Source organism: Panicum virgatum, chromosome 4K, assembly GCF_016808335.1.
Source record: "Panicum virgatum strain AP13 chromosome 4K, P.virgatum_v5, whole genome shotgun sequence".
Lineage (NCBI taxonomy): Eukaryota > Viridiplantae > Streptophyta > Magnoliopsida > Poales > Poaceae > Panicum > Panicum virgatum.
This window is the reverse complement of record NC_053139.1, coordinates 433144-450379: the sequence shown is the minus strand read 5'-3', so window position 1 is coordinate 450379 and position 17236 is coordinate 433144. Positions and strand designations below refer to the sequence as shown.

The 17236-nt window shown below is 49.8% G+C and overlaps 1 protein-coding gene across 1 annotated transcript; it reads left to right on the top strand.

Moving 5' to 3' along the window:
• The first annotated feature begins 8541 nt into the window (after nt 1–8541).
• LOC120702341 (probable polygalacturonase) lies at nt 8542–11174 on the top strand. The gene is made up of 3 exons (XM_039986105.1): nt 8542–8696; nt 9433–9762; nt 9845–11174. Exons 1-3 carry the CDS (start codon nt 8658–8660, stop codon nt 10928–10930), a joined length of 1455 nt encoding a protein of 484 aa, XP_039842039.1. The 5' UTR covers nt 8542–8657; the 3' UTR covers nt 10931–11174.
• Nucleotides 11175–17236: the final 6062 nt, after the last annotated feature.

Genomic DNA, 17236 nt, shown 5'->3' with positions numbered 1-17236 from the left:
TAGTCCAAGATAAATTTGTTCAGTTTTAACTAATCAATATATTTGTATAGCTTTCTGCAGTAGAAATGTATTGGCATATGTGCTAGTAATTTATAAAAAATTTATAAGATAAAAATAATATTACTAGATTTGTTATGAAAGAAATTGTCATAATATATAAGTGTTTATATTTAAAATAATTCATTTATAAGAACATTGATGATTAAAGTTGAACAAATTTAACTTTGACCAAACCTAGAAATTAATGTTTATATTTTTTTCGCAACCGTGCCTAAGCACGTTTTTCATTAAGAGAATAAAAAATAATGTTTACAAGAGGGATTGGTTCCGGAGAGATGAAACTAACCCTGACTCAAAGCACTGAACACGATTACACGGCTAACAATTCGCGACCTGATGGTAACCCAAGAACCGGAAAGCCCACCTCAAGATGCCTAAAACTCGCGAGAGACCATGCTTTGATCTCATCCAAAACACAGCATTGTCAATCGTGCGAACGCAACAGTCGAAAGTTCTATCATTGCGCTCTTTCCAGATGATTCAGCACACCAAAATGACTAGAGAATCAAAGCCTCTTCTATCCGTCTGGGATTTGCTTCCGTGCATCTGTCCACCATGAAGGAAAATTGAATGTCAATGTGCTGGGCGTAACACGATCCCACCCAAAATTACGCAAAATCTTGAACCAAATCTCCCGGGAGAATGGGCAAGTAGTTAGAAGATGATCAATGGTTTCCGACGACTGGGCACATAGCACAAACAAGTCATCATCCTGCAGGCCATGTCGCTTGCGCCGTGCAACAGTCCAACATCTATTGTGAAGCACAAGCCAAATGAAGAATTTGCACTTTCCCGGAGCATGTGTTTTGCGAAGTACTTTAGCCCCCTCAATCGGGTGTTGTCCATTGAAAAAGGCCAAGTACGCTGAGGCAGTAGAGAATGTCTTGTCGGACGTCCACTTCCAACAAATCCTATCCTCTTGATTCTCTAGTAAATGAGTGTTACGTACTCGATCTCAGATTTGGAGGTACTGTAAGAGTACTTGCACGGTAAGTGCTCCCAAAATGTCCTGAATCCACTAGTCACCTTGTAGCGCCTCGGCTACCGTTCTTTTCTTTTTAACTCGGGCTCCGACTCCGACTGCATTGCAAAGGCATGGTGCCAACTCGGGTATGGAATGACCCTCGAGCCAACGATCTGACCAGAATAACGCCTTGTGTCCATTCCCAAGCTCAGCATATATGGAGGACTGAAACATTGTATCAACCTCAAACTCACGTTCGATGGGAAGCTCATGCCACGACCTCTGATTCTCGGTTCGTTGCAACCAAAGCCATCTCATGCGTAGGGCAAAGGGAGCGATTTGCTTGTAGCGGTTTGCACATTGTGCATTGGAAACTCTGCACTTTGCACTAAAAAGAATAAGATTGGGCCTAAGCCTAATGACGGCAAAGGCAGAGGCATGCCCATGATGCCTTGATTGGGTACGTCGGCGATGGATGTGTGTGCGGATGCCACGTACGCACTGCCTCTCCACTGCTAGAAAGGAAATGGAAGTCAAGAAAGAAAAGGGAAATGCAAGGATCTGTCGATGCAAAAGTGCACCTGATGATACAGTATATATATTGTGATGGAGGATGGAGTGCAGGTCACAGTTGAACAACTAACTCGATCGTCGTGGTGTGGGGATGGATTGGATATGCATGATAGAAAGGCCGGTTAATTGGTTTGGCTTCCCGCCACCTTCATCAATGCCATTTGCCACTGCCACTGAATGCCGCCACTTAGCTTGCTTTACATTTCGGCTCTTCTTTTTTTTTTAAAAAAGAACTTGCTTTGTCTTGTGATGCATTGGGTCGTTCAAACTTCAAAGAGTAAATGTTGTGAATGGGATATCCCCAACCCAACCTTGCTACTTGCTAGCTGTAGATGTACATATATTCACCACAAATTAAAAGCCTATGGATGGACCTTGAAGCTAAATAATACTATACTATCTGAAAATTAAAGAAGAACATTTAGGTTAGTTGTTCCTCTGGTACTCCTGATTGTCAAGTAATTGGTTACTTGATGTATGTATGGAACAAATTCAATTTAAATCGTGTGACTAATATAATTAAGCTAAGCCCTCGATTCTTATTAGGTTTCTTGTGGTGAAACCGTGAAACCCTCACGTCTCTATATCTTCGTTCCAATAAATTTTTAGGTCTAGCGAACCTGCCCACATCTCGTCCATAGCTCCATGCTACTCACGTTATCCTCGTCCAGAGTTAGGGCATGTAACAGTGGACTCCACGCCGCTATTATGCACGACGGCATGAGCTAGCAACCTTGTCACATAGTTCATGCATCCTATAATTAATTGCTTTTTAATTATTTCTGAGTAAAATGCACTGTAGGTCCTTAAACTAGTTGAGTTGTTCTGTTCAGGTCCATGAACTTTAAAAATATATTTTTAGGTCTAGAATTTATTTAAGTGAGTCACATGAGGCCCAAAACTTGCCACGCCATCGCCCGCATCCGACGTGGACGTGCCACGGTGGCACCTGGCCCGGTGAGCACGAGCGCGCCGCCGGGCAGAGCTCCCCTGCGCCCGCGCCCGTGGCGGCCGGCCGGAGCTCCCTCGCGCGTACCGGCGGCCGAGCCAAGCTTGCCTTTGCCTGCACCTGCGGCGGCCGGGGCGCAGCTGCCCTCCACGCGCACCCATGGCGGCTAGGGCGGAGCTCCCCAGGAGCGCGCTCGCGCCGGCCAGGCGGAGCTTGCCTGCGCCCACGGCAGACGTGGCGGAGCTCCACGGCACGCACGCTCGCGGCTGCCGGGCAGAGCTCGTTTGCGCCTGAGCCCGTGGCGGCCGGCCGGAGCTCCCCCGCGCACACCGGCGGCCGAGCCGAGCTCCCTCGCGCGCGCTCGCAGCCTCGCCGTCCTCTTGGACGTCGGCGTCTCCATCAACCTCGGCCTTGCTCGCGCACGCCATGCTGTTTTAACCCCGCCGCCGGCTATCCTCTCCAATTTCCCTCTCTCTGCCACCGTCGCACAACTCCACCGCGCCGGCATAATCCAGCCACTCCGTTCACCCTCCATCCAAATTGGCTGTGTCAATGTGTTCGCCTCATCCTTGTGCACCTCTTGCACCGCTCAATTGCGCCCTGCAGTACCGGAGCCGCTCACCCGCCCCGTTCTTCCTCGCGGCCGGCCGGCGCACCGCCGCGGACCGCCTTGCCGTGACCAGCTTTCTCCGGCCACGTTCTCTTCCTCCTTGCTTTTGTCTCATACTCGCCTTGATGACGTAGTGCTCTCTGGCTTGACCGTTGGTCGATTTGTGCAGCAGGTTGGCCGGAACACGAAGCTCGTCGACGTTAAGCTTTCCACCGCCGCCTTCGTCGTGGTCGACCGTGCTCGAGTCGATTTGGGGCCCTACTGTCGTGCTGTGCATGCTCGTGCCGTTTGCGTGGTCAATTTGAGGCCGGCGGGTCCTTGGTGCCGTACGGAGGGGGAGCCGGCGAGGTGCTCGGAGCAGAGCGTCCTCATGGCTCGCCAGGGCCGCTGCGAGGGAGGAGGAAGGGGGCGGTGCCACGGCCGGAGCCGAGCCGGGGCCGCTGCGAGGGAGGAGGAAAAGGGCGGCGCGCGGTCTTCCAGGAGTTCTGCTCCGCTGCGAGGCCCCTGCTCCGCTGCGCTTGGGATCGGACGAGCTTGAACTCAGCGGCACGGCGCCTCGCTCGGCTCGCTCGCGGCTACCCCTGCTCCTTCCCCACCTCCTCCCACTCGCATGCGCGCCGCTGCTCCGCGGCCTCCGCGCGCCGCCGCCTGGATGTTGCAGGCCGCGCCACTTCCCGCCGCGGAACGCCGGAGCCCCGCGCGGCGTGGAGCCCAGCTTGCCCCTGACCGCGCGCGCCGCTCCGCCTGTCCCGCCCACGACCGCCGCGCAGCAAGGGAAGGGGGGCCAGGTGCCAGGTTGACGCACGCCTCGCGTTCGCGTGGACCAGCGAGGGCGCCCTGTAGCTGCCACCGCACGTCCACGTCGGATGCGGGCGATGGCGTGGCAAGTTTGGACCTCAAGCGACTCACTTAAATAGATCTTGGACCTAAAAATGTATTTTCAAAGTTTATGGACCTGGACAGAACAGCTCAACTAGTTTAAGGACCTACAGTGCATTTTACTCATTATTTATTTACACTGTTTGTTGTACATGCATGTCATGTGCATTGTCAGCGATGATGTATAGACCGATCGATGATGTGCACGAGCAATAAGCTGCCAACCATGCCATTTGCCACTGCCACTGAATGCTGAGGATATGTAACCGTGGACTCCACGCCGCTATTGCGCATGAGCTAGCAACCTTAGCTTGTCACAGAGTTTGATTTAGCAACACCCATTCCCTCCTTCCAAACATGAAAACCAGAACCATGAACTCTCACTCCCCGTCCGTCCCTCTTCAATTCATTCCAGGAGACCGGGGCTGGCACTTCATCGTCTTTGCCAGGTGACGTTTGTGCTGCCCTTTCTTCTGCTCTTGGATATGGAGGTACCTGTTGGTTCTGTGGATGGCGGCCGGCTTGATCTGTGTCTTTTTTTCCTCAGCGGCGGTGGTCGTCGGTGGCGACGCCAGATTTGGGAGCTGGATGGATTGGGACGCGTTCCCGGTCGATGGAGGACCGCCGTTGGCTTAATCCCATCTTCGATGATGGGTGTCAGTTTCGACTCCACTCAAAGCCTGTGTGCGATGGGATTCGTCCAGCTCGAGGTGTTACTCGGCTTCTTCAGTGGCGGCGATGGTCGCCGGCGACAATGTCAAGCACTGAGGTTTCACGAAGGTGCCAGGGACCTTTATGTAATTTTTCTTTTGTTTGGGCATCTTTGTGAAGTTGGGTTAGGACAGGTGGCTCCGTATATCCATCGTATGTGTCTGTATTTGTACTCCATGATGTATGTTTTCCTTATCTGAAATACAGATATGTATTATCAAAAAAAACACCAAGCACACTGACTTGTCAGTTGTCACAAACAAATGTGGAATGTGGGCCTCCCACGCATCCCACTCCGGTCACAACCAGGGTTTTATTTCCTGACCGGTAACCGGTAACCGCCGGGCTCCGGTTCCGGTTTACCGGACCGGTTTGACCGGTTACCGGTCGGAACCGGTGGAATTCAAATTTGAATTTAAAAGGCGCAGTTCAACCGGTTCGTACCGGTATACCGGCCGGTTTGACCGGTTTACCGGCCGGGTTGACTGGTAACCGGCCGGTTTGCCTGGTAACCGGTCAAATTCAAAATTTTTTTTTGGTTTAAATTTAAATGCCCGCAAAGTATACTAAATAAATGTTTGTATAACATATTTTAGTCTAAATGAACCCTCCAACCCTCTTTTGTACTACTTTTACTTTGTATTTGTATACTTTTGTATGCACGTTTTTTTTGTTTAACTTCAAATCCCCGCAAACTATACTAAATGAATGAATTTTGAGAAAAATCGACACCATTAGATTCGTCGCACCTTGAAGTATTTTTAGGAATTTTTTGGGAATTTTTTATTTTTTTGAATTTAAATTTAAATTTTGAATTTGGGCCGGTTTGGTACCGGCCCAAACCAGAACCGGACCGGTTCCCACCGGTTAGGGAAACCCTGGTCACAACTAGCTTCTTCAGATCCAGGACCCACAAATGTGACCGCAGACATGGCATGGAGGAGGGCAACAATACAAGAGGCATGGTCGGAGGACGAGGAAGAAGATGAGGCTCAAAGTATGAAGTGGCATGAGATTTGGGATGGTGGCGGCAATGGCATTAGGCATATCTCCAAAAGATTATTCATCCCTCTTCTTAATACCAAAAAATTAATGTTTTGGTGATGGAGGTGCTCCAGTAAATTACCAATCCTCATTACCTATAAATTTTCCCTCTATCTTTTTTTTTGGTGATTGGATTTTGATAGCCTACATAAAACACAAAAATAATTATTAATAATGGAGAGAGAATTTATTTTGGATACGAGGTATGAGTAATCTGTTTGGGATGATCGGATCGGAGGGTCTGCTACATACGCGTGCATGCGGCGACCGCCCGGCAAAAAGGCAATGAAAACGACCGCAGACATGGCATGGAGGAGGGCGACAATACAAGAGGCAGGGTCGGAGGATGAGGAAGAAGATGAGGCTCAAAGTATGAAGTGGCATGAGATTTGGGACGGTGGCGGCAATGGCATTAGGCATATCTCCAACAAATTATTCATCCATCTTCCTAATACCAAAAAATTAATGTTTTGGTGATGGAGGTGCTCCAGTAGATTACCAATCCTCATTATCTATAAATTTTTCCTCTATCTTTTTTTTTGATGATTGGATTTTGATAGTCTGCATAAAACACAAAAATATTTATTAATAATGGAGAGAATTTATTTTGGATACGAGGTATGAGTAAATTCTATTGGAGGATCAGATCGGAGGGTCTGCTACATACGTGTGCATGCGGCGACCGCCCGGCAAAAAGGCAATGAAAACGACCACAGACATGGCATGGAGGAGGGCGACAATACAAGAGGCAGGGTCGGAGGACGAGGAAGAAGATGAGGCTCAAAGTATGAAGTGGCATGAGATTTGGGACGGTGGCGGCAATGGCATTAGGCATATCTCCAACAGATTATTCATCCCTCTTCCTAATACCAAAAAATTAATGTTTTGGTGATGGAGGTGCTCCAATAGATTACCAATCCTCATTATCTATAAATTTTTCCTCTATCTTTTTTTTGGTGATTGGATTTTGATAGTCTGCATAAAACACAAAAATAATTATTAATAATGGAGAGAATTTATTTTGGATACGAGGTATGAATAATTTGTTTGGGATGCTCTGGTTTCTAATTCTATTGGAGGATCGGATCGGAGGGTCTGCTACATACGCGTGCATGCGGCGACCGCCCGGCAAAAAGGCAATGAAAACGACCCAGCACTCGTCCCGGCCCTTGGATCGGCCCCTCTCAGCAGCAGCGGCGGCGGAAAGTAGTAGTGAGTGGTGTGTGTCTCTCTCTCTCTCTGGCCCAGCAGGCCACTAACTGAGTGAGATCTAATCCAAGGTACTCCTATGGATTATGGAATAGCAGGCAGGCTGCAGCTGCTGCGGCCGGCTGCCAGACCACCGACCCACCCACTGTTCAATAAATAATCAATCAAACTGAAGCATGCGCGGGCAGGCAGCTGGATTCAATGCAACTCTCTCTTTTGTTGCAGACTGCCTTCCCTCACCTCAACTAGTAGTATCTTGTAAATGAAACATCTTGGACTCGTCTTGTACACACAAAATCAGCTTCATCCGGTCCGGTCTCAAATGGTGATTCAGTCAGTATACACACGATCGAGTCCAGTACAGCATGTGCAGTGCAATCCAAGGTGAAAGAAAAAAAAATGCATGCTTTCTTTCCTGGCGTGCGTAATGTGAAGGCCGAAATTAAAGCAGATTGCAGTGGATGACTCACTAGTGAAGTGAGTGATTCAGATTCAGTGGGTCTGCCTGGCCTGGCCTGCCAATCAATAATTCAGAAGCATGCATCTCAGCACTAGCCAGCCGCCCGTGACCCATTCCATTCCATCCAACCAATGCAATGCATGCAGCCACGACAAAACCAAAACAAAACTAGCTAGCTAGGTGCCCGTGATGTCTGACGACTGTGGGGGTGGGGGGACACCAACACGAGCACGAAGAACTGGTGATGCCATTGCCATCGACTGTGTCGCTTGCATATATATGATCCAATTTATGTGGGTCACTCGCTCAATGTATAGCAAGTAATCCACACCATTTCTTCTTCCACCCTCCTGCAAATCCCAATGTTTTCTGAGTCACTAGTTTTCAGCAATACATAGGAGTATGTACTACTAGTCTGTCCTCGTTTGTACCTAGAGTACTTACTAAATAAAAGAGCTCTAGATTTGAGAAATTAACAACGGAGAAGAAAATTACCGCTCCACTTCTTGGTAACCGATCGATACAGCTTTAATTAATAGCCACCTTAACTGACAAGAATATGACAAATTAAGGCGACAAATAAAACAGTCTCACAGCAAAGCAGCAGGATTCCTCTTGTGCCCCTTAATTTCATAGTATATTATATACTCGGGTTCCTTTTCACAAAAGTAAACATTTGGAAATTCAGTTACCATGCTAAAATAAACTACTACTACTAATAGGCCTGAACGGTACAGTGTCAGTGATTCAATGCTAACCTAGGAATAGAGAAACCGGAAAAGGACACTAGGCCGGTAGAAAGCTAGTGATTGTCTGATTCAATGCTACGTGATTCAGGCAACTGAACACAAGTCTGTAAGAAATTGTGTACTGCTGCTGCTGTAATCGGACAATCAGAAGGACAGTTGCAGATGCAATCCTCCCCCCAAATCAGTGCTATAGAAAAGGAGCTACAGTACTCAACAAGGTACACAAAAGAGAATGCAGGAAAAGTTGGTTGTGGATCAGATCATTTATTTGGTTAGTAATAATGAATGAAGGAACTAGTATAGTAGTGCCCAACAGTGCAGAGAGGAGTCCTATAAATTGGGCGCCGCTCCAGCCGCTACATCCAATCCACTCCCTCTTTTCTCTCTTGTGACCTCACGGGTCACTAGAGGCCACTGCGCGCGGTTACCAGCGCCGAGCTGCAGCAGCAATGGCGTCGCCGATGCTAAATGCATCTCCACTCCTCCAGGTACCAGCTCTCCTCCAATCCTTCATTGCTGCGTCTTGCAAGTCGCTGCTGCGGCTGCGGGTTTCTTCTTCTTCTTCTTTTCCTGCACGGTTCCTACTATCATTCATGGCTGTACACCTGTACTGAGGGCAAATCTCTCTGTCCGGTCGAATAGCTTGTAGGTGCGGATGAGCGGATTCATCCAGTTTTTTTTTAAAGAAAAGTAAGGATATATCCAGTTCTGTTCCGCTCTCTTTTTGGCTTGCAACTTGAACATGCCCACCTTCTGGATGGGATGGCGCACTGAAACTGAAATGTGCCTCTCTTTTCTTTCTTTGTTTCTTTTTTGTTTGCTCAAGAATAATGTTCTTTAGGTGTTGCAACAATTTCGCCTGAACAGGGCAACTTGTGCATCATGCTGACCAAATGTGCCATTTCCTCTCTCGGATTGCAAACTACTAGATGGTGCTATTGTCGCACGCACCGCAAATTTTTCTTTTTTCTATTTACTTGTCTGTTTCCCCAGGCTATTATTCATACAGCAGTTGAGAATCTCCGAGCGTTTTCCTTCCATCAAAGTCTGCGATTTGCCATCTTTTACGCCATAGAGATAGAGATAATTATCTCTCTGTTTTTTTTCCCGGCGAATCAAACTCCATAAATTAAATTAAATTTCCCGATGTAGAAAATTCCTCCTGTATCTGTATGACAGCCACCACACTAGATAACAATAGGCAATGTTTGTGAGCAAGCACAGTTGGTATGCGTCCTCCTGGTGGCCGCGTCGTCGACGGTGGCCGGGCGCCACCACTACTCCCCAGCAGCGTCCAGGAGCGAGCAAAGCACGTACCTGTCGCCCAACTGCCGGGCGCACACGGCGTCGCTGGCGGACTTCGGCGCCGTGGGCGACGGCACGACGTCCAACACGGCGGCATTCCGTTCGGCGGTGGACCACCTGTCGCAGTACTCCGGCGAGGGCGGCGCCATGCTGTACGTGCCGGCGGGGAAGTGGCTGACGGGGCCCTTCAACCTGACGAGCCACTTCACGCTCTTCCTGCACAGCGACGCCGTCATCCTGGGATCGCAGGTAAGTTACTTGCTTTCAGGTATCTTCATTAATTCAGTTGTCAAACAAAACAAAACAAAACAAAACAAAGCAAAGCAAACAGGATATCGGCGAGTGGCCGGTGATCGACCCCCTCCCTTCGTACGGGCGAGGCCGGGACAAGGCCGGCGGTCGGTACGCGAGCCTGATCGGCGGGTCGAACCTGACGGACGTGGTGGTCACCGGCGACAATGGCACGATCGACGGGCAGGGCGCGGTGTGGTGGTCCAAGTTCCGCAGCAACAAGCTCAAGTACACGCGGGGTTACCTGATCGAGGTGCTGTGGTCGGACACGGTGGTGGTGGCCAACGTGACGCTGCTCAACTCGCCGGCGTGGAACATCCACCCGGTGTACAGCCGCAACATCGTGGTGCAGGGCGTCACGATCCTGGCGCCGACGCGGTCCCCCAACACGGACGGCATCAACCCGGACTCGTGCGCCCACGTCCGCATCCAGGACTGCTACGTCGTCTCCGGCGACGACTGCGTGGCCATCAAGAGCGGCTGGGACGAGTACGGCATCCGGGTCGGCATGCCCAGCGAGCACATCGTCGTCCGCCGCCTCACCTGCGTGTCGCCCACCAGCGCCGTCATCGCGCTCGGCAGCGAGATGTCGGGCGGCATCCGGGACGTGCGCGCCGAGGACATCGCCGCCGTCGACTCCGAGTCGGGCGTGCGGATCAAGACCGCCGTGGGGCGGGGCGCCTACGTGCGCGACGTGTTCGTGCGGCGGATGACGCTCCAGACCATGAAGTGGGTGTTCTGGATGACGGGCAACTACAAGTCCCACCCGGACGACGGCTTCGACCCGAGCGCGGTGCCCTTGGTGGAGGGCATCAGCTACCAGGACGTGGTGGCGACGGGGGTGTACAAGGCGGCGGCGCGCCTCGAGGGCATCCAGGGCGCGCCCTTCCGGGGCATCTGCCTCGCCAACGTCACGGCCGAGCTCGACAAATCGAAGAAGTACCCCTGGACCTGCACCGACGTCGAGGGCGTGTCGGCCAACGTCACCCCGCCGCCGTGCGACGCGCTGCAGCAGAGCGGCGGCGGCGACGTCGCCGGCGGCTGCCCCTTCCCGACGGACACGCTGCCCATCGACCAGCTCACCCTGCAGCACTGCGCCTACGACGTCCCAAGCAGCAGCAACTAGCTGCTGCTGCTACTACTACTAGTCTGATCTGAAAACAATTACTTACTGTAATAAGGAAACAGGAAAGGACCGTGCCGTGCGTGTGCTAGTTGAATTTCCCTCCTCATACAGTCATACTCTCTGTACTAATCAAAAGATTAAGGAGGCTGCTGCCCTGGCCGGCCCTGCAAGTTGTACTATGTTCGTCTCAGTTTGTTGCTACTTACTAGCTCTGCCCGAAAATCAGAATGTTGCATGTCTCAAATCTGACAAAGCAAGAAAGATGTGTGCGTATTGTATGGTGACCTCTGAATTTTTCGAAAAAAAAAATGTAGACCTCTGAATTCAGTCAGAACGGAATCCAAACCCAAGACAGACATAATTCCCCAAATATTAGGGGTCACACGAGTGACTAGCGGTCAAACCATCACACAAGACCCAATAACTATTTTTGTGACCCTGCAGGTGTCTAGCTATCAGAACATAAGGTTATGTGTGCATTTTGTGTGTTTATCCTTGTTTGATAGTCAAATTTTTTTCAGTACAATTTAGGGGCATATGTGTAATTATGCAAAATTACTAGCCCCTGTTTGCAAAAAGTTTGACCTAGGGAGTAATTCTAAATTTTTGAAGGGCTTTCTTGAAAATATGCAAGTAATCATGATTTTGGCAGCTTTATGGCATTTAAGTCCAAAATTGTGATAAATTTGCTATCAAAAAAGTATTTTTCTTTTATTAAATAGAGTTCATTTGAAATTTTGAAAATATTTCAAAATCCTTTGATCTAGTGAAAATTTGCACAACATGAAAGTTGCAGGTCTTAAAAAACTGAACAACTTTTATTTTGGGCACTTTTTCATTTGAGCCCTAGATCCGCGAGAAAATTTTAGTTTAAAGTTAGCCCCTTACACTTTTCACTATTTGCAAAATGGCCCCTCCTACCCTTCTTCCACCTCCGACATCGTCGGAGCCTCTGCTACGCCGCCGCCATCGGTTCCCTGCCGCGGTTTGACCCTGCGCCGCTGACTGGAGTGACACTCGGCCTCCCTAAGCCTCTCCTGACCCCACTCCAACCCTCGCAGGCGCCTCCCCTTTCTTCCACGCACGCGGCCCAGCTCGCCACCGTTGGTTCCCTTCTCCGGCGAGCTCGAAACTACGGCACCACCCCCAGTTCCGCCTCCCCGGACCGCCTCGCTGCCTCCACGCGCCGCGCACAGGATCCCGCCGCCTCGCCCTGGGCACGAAAAACCGAGAACCGAGGACCGAATCGAAAAAACCGAGAACCGAAGCCGAACCGAAGCGAAACCGAGAATTTCGGTTCCCATTCAGTTCCAGGTTCTCAGGAACCGAATTTACTCGGTTAATTCGGTTCGGTTCTCGGTTAAACCGAAAGAACCGAAATTAATACACAACCAAACATTCATCCCATCAAGCCCAGTAGCAAAACCTAAGCCCAATAGCAAACCCCGCGACCAGCGGCTGCAGAGCCCGCACCAGCGCCCCTCCCCAGTCCCACCCGCCCTGCCCCGCCCCGCCCTCGTCTCGGCAAGGCAGCTTCCCTCCCCCTCAGAGTCCCGGCGCGGCGGCGAACTGCCCCGCCCCGTCTTCCTCCCTCCCGGCGCGGTGGCGCCGCTGCCCCGGCCCCGTCTCCCTCCCTCGCGGCGCGGCAGCCGGCGGTGCCCCGCCCCGCCCCAGTCTTCCTCCCTCCCTCTCAGAGTCTCGGAGCGGCGGCGCCCTGCCCCGCCCCCGTCCCCCTCCCTCCCTACCAGTACGGCGGCACCATGCACGGCCGGTGTCGCCTCCCTCGGTCCCACCCACACGGCCACGCCGGCTCCGCCCCTCGTCCCTCGCAAGCTTGCGCCGCCTTGAGGCTTCCCCGCTACAGCATGCAGCAAGACGGGGTCGTCCCTTCCTCAAATCCGCGGCGGCTCCTCCTCCAATTCCATCGGGATCCGGTGGCGGCGGCTCCTCCAATCCCTGGCGAGGGAGACGATGGCGGCTCCAGCCGTCCCTGGCTCCCTGCAGAGGAGGATGCACTGCAGGAGGGGGTGCGCGGTGACGGCGAACTCCATGGCGGCCGGTGGGCGAGGATGCGCGACGACGGCAGACTCCGCCTAAGGTATAGCGGCATGGCACCCTCCTGCCTCCGCCCGGGTCAGCAGCGACAGCAGGGTGGAGCATGGACGACGGAGCAGCGACGAGCGTTGAACACGCTCGGTTCTTTCGGTAGGAATCGGAACCGAAACCGAAAAAAACCGAAACCGAATTGCTCGGTTCTCAGATTTTCTAGGAACCGAATGGTTCTCATTTCTGGAGAACCGAAGTTTGCTAAAAAACTGAAGAACCTATCGGTTCGGTTCGGTTAAACCGAATGCCCAGGCCTGCCGCCGCCACCCACGCCGCCCCTGCTGGCCTTCCGCATGCGCGCCACACCGCCGTGGAGAGACAAATGCTGTCTCCATTTTCGCTCCTCCTCCTGCCAAGTACATCCCCAGGCCCTTCTCGGTACTCATCCTCTCCACATTTGGCCTATAAAAGGGCAGACCCAGCCCCATCGCCGGTGTATACCTCCGCTGCCCCCTTCTCTTTCCATGGCGAGCTCTGCTCACCGCCGACCCGTCGCTACAACATCGCCTCAACCACCCCAACCTCCTTGCCAGTTTCGCCGTGATCCCACGAAGCTCACTAGCCGTCCATCCTCGCCATTCCACTGCCGGAGCACCTTCGTCGTCGTGTGCCTCCGCCGCCGAGCTCTGCTCCCCGCCGACAAGGCCCTTCCAGCCACCCTCTCTGGCCCCCAAGCAGAGGCGGAGCTCCCCATGTGGCAGGGTGGGGCAGCTGCCCAGCTGCCCCACCTACTGCCAGCAGGGAGCCCCTAGTACCCTTCTCTTCTTCCTCAGATGACCCAGTGGGCGCATGACGGAACGAATGGGCTAGAGGCCCAATACGTGGAAAGAGCCCATCAGTGCAAGAAATCACCAGCCACTGCATAGCTCTCGATCCCCAATCTCCCGACCGATCCTTCAGTTCATCACTGCGCTGTGTATCAGGCCACCGTCGTACCGCCCTTAGCGCGCCGCCGCCGCGCCCCAGGCCTTGCTGCTGCCTACCACGACGCCGTCTCTGACCGACGACCTTGCTGCCTGTGCGGCCCGCTGGCGCCCCTTGCCATGCTAGCCTGCAGGGTTGCCGCTGGGTGGCTGCTGCTGCCTAGTATCTGCCTGGCTGCCTGCCTCAGCAGCTCAGTCTTGCAGTGCAGGGGCAGCTGGTTAGGAAGATATGTCTCCTTGTTCTTGTGTGCTATTTTTAGATAATCATATATGATATATTATACACTAACTAATTTGTTTTTCAAATTCATAGGTTTAGTTAGATTTTCTTACTCTTGTTTAGTTAGTAATAGACTATATTTGACATTCATGTGTGGCCATAAGATAACATAAAAAATTATGCCCCACCTAAATTTCTGGCCGAGCTCCGCCACTGCCCCCAAGCACGTCAATAGGTGCGCCCTGAGCCCCTCTGGCTCCCTAGCCCCCTGGCCCTCGCCGCCGGCGATCACCGTCACCGGATTTGGCCGGTCAACCCTCTCCTCCCCCTCTGACTCCGGCCAAGGGCCTAATTGCAAGCCCCAAAAACTTTCTAGGGTCCTTTCTGCAAAAGTTCTTTTTCCTTTTTATTTCTTTTTCCAGTGAACTTTGAAAAATCCTAGAAAATTGTAGAAAAATCAGAAAAATGTGAAATTAATTTTGTTGTGTTCCTTTTATTTAGCTCTATCATCTGATGTGAAGAGTTTGAAATATTTTCTTGTGTAGCAAATTTCAAAAATAAAAGTTAATAATAGCTCTTTTTAATTTAAACTTTTATTCTAAAGCTATGCTTTAAAGGAGTTTTGAATCATGTGTTCTATAGCACATGACCAACTTTATAAAAATTTTCAAAACCCTTTACCAAACTTTAGCTCATGCTTTTCAAATTTTTTTCTTTGTATATTGTTTATGTTTTTACAAATTTAATTAAAACCTTTTTGGTGGATTGTTTAAATTCCAACTTTTTAGTGAAGGAAAGCTATACTCAAGCATTTCACTAATTGTTCCAAATATTGCATTTCATATAGAAGTCACCCCGCTAGCAGACGGAACGTACGAGCTCATCCAGGATCCAGACGAGATTTTTCTCTGAAGCTCAAGTTAACGCTTTTAACATTACTGAAATCCCGAACTCCGATTTGGAGGAACCCCAGTTTACTGACTCCATATACACCTCTACAGGCAACCCCGGTGCATAATTCAATTATTTTAAATTATGCAACTTATGTTATTATTTACTTGTGCATTTAAGTTATTGGAGTTGATTGAAAACCTTAGATGCATAATTCTAGGTACCTATTGATTGAACACTAGAAATTGAGTCCGACTAGATGCTATGCTAATAGGATCGGTAAAAGTCGAGTGATTGCCTGTCACTCGCGAGCTTTATAGGAGTTGATTGTTTACTTCTTGCAATCACTATAAGGATCATGGACGGATTTGTTGAAGTCCGTCTATGTTGATGAACTTGATAAGACCGCAGTGTGTGGTAGCGGTGGTTAAGCATTTGAAAGTACTACCACATGCCGTAAATATGGTACGCGGTAAGCCTAGTAACTCCTCGGCCCGGCAAATGGACATACCCCCCCACTCTCTCTTAGAGATAGGAAATTAATCTATAACTAAAGTTTATTTTATGTTGCACAACAAACCACGGGTGCAGAGAAGAGCGGTTCTCTGTAGTCGGGGAGAGTGACGCTGATCCATGAACCGAAATGAGAAGCAAACAGTTGCTTGGGAGTGACTCGTCAGTGCTCCAAGCGTGTGTGTTAGGTTTACCCTTGCAAGGTTGGAAATTCGATTCAGAATCGTTCGTTTCTCATGGATATTGAGAATGCTTGATCCCTTTGCCACATAGAGTAAGAAGTGGAACAATTATGATACTTAATCTTGTTGGATGCAATTAAAAACTCTACCATATTTGTACAGATAGGTGCTTACCAAGACTGGTTAATCCAACTAGAATCTGAAAGCTAAAATTTGAAAGTAAGGATCCACTCTTTGTTGCTTTTCAGAAAAAAAAACCCAGAGCCTTCACAAGTTTTGCATGTCTAGTTAAAGGACTGTTATATACCCTTATATGGGTCAGTCTTGCTGAGTATTAGTATACTCAGACTTACTTTTGACAATGTTTTCAGGAATGCCTTCTGATGATCACAACAATAGTATGAATTGGCTGGTCTATGGAATGGGAACTATCTACCAGCTATGGTTCGGATGAATGATGTCATGCCCGGGCTTATCATGACATCACCCCTACGACATTGTGTATATTCGTGTTTTACTTTCCACTGCAAAACTTCTTTTTTATACTCTGCTTTTGTGAAACTTCTCTAGTTTTTTTTGGAATAAAACTTGTAAAAGCTAGAGCTTCGGCTTATTAGCTTCAAAACTCCGATGTAAAGTATACTCCTTATCTATGTGATGTAATTTATTGTAGAATTATTGTATCTCTGACTCGCCTTCGTGCGGGATGTATACTTGTGTTACGGTCCGATATCAAGTGGTTTCATCGGGATATTACCCGACAGACCAATGGTTATACCGGCTGAGGTGCATTTAGATGTTTAGTGCACTTAAACTAGTATAATTCAAAATGGTTCTGCCACAATTTTTTTGTTCCAAAATATTTTTTTAGAACAACAATTTTTTTATTATTTTTTGAGATTACACAGTACAACTCAGACACTCACAACGCACGCACGCTCACACCCCTATGAACACACGTACGCAAATCCTACCCTATGAGCATCTTCGAAGACTGAGCCGGCAAATTCTCAAGATTGACGAAGTCACCATAGACATCTCGCTGTTGACGGAAAATTGTTCCGGAATAAAAAAATATTTCGAAATAATTTTGACTGGATTACACATGTGGGTTGGTTTGTTGGGGCTGTTTAGACTCAAAACATGAAATCTGGAGTAGGGGAACCTCAGAATCCAAACCCAGCGGCCCAATCGCATCAATGGCCCATATATGACCTACCTACTTGCTGTTATATGGGCCACGCCTTCCTCCCTGTCCTGGGCTTTCGACGGCATCTTTCCATACGGCACGGCCTTACGCTTTGCCCACTTCCCTCGGACGCCGGCCGCAGTCCGTCATCATCGTCTCTTAAATAAATAATAAATAAAATACTCCTTCCGTTCCAGAATAATTGCAATTCTAGGACTAGGCATGCAAACTAAGATGTATGTGAAATTACAAAATTGCCCTTGTTAATATCAACCATAATGA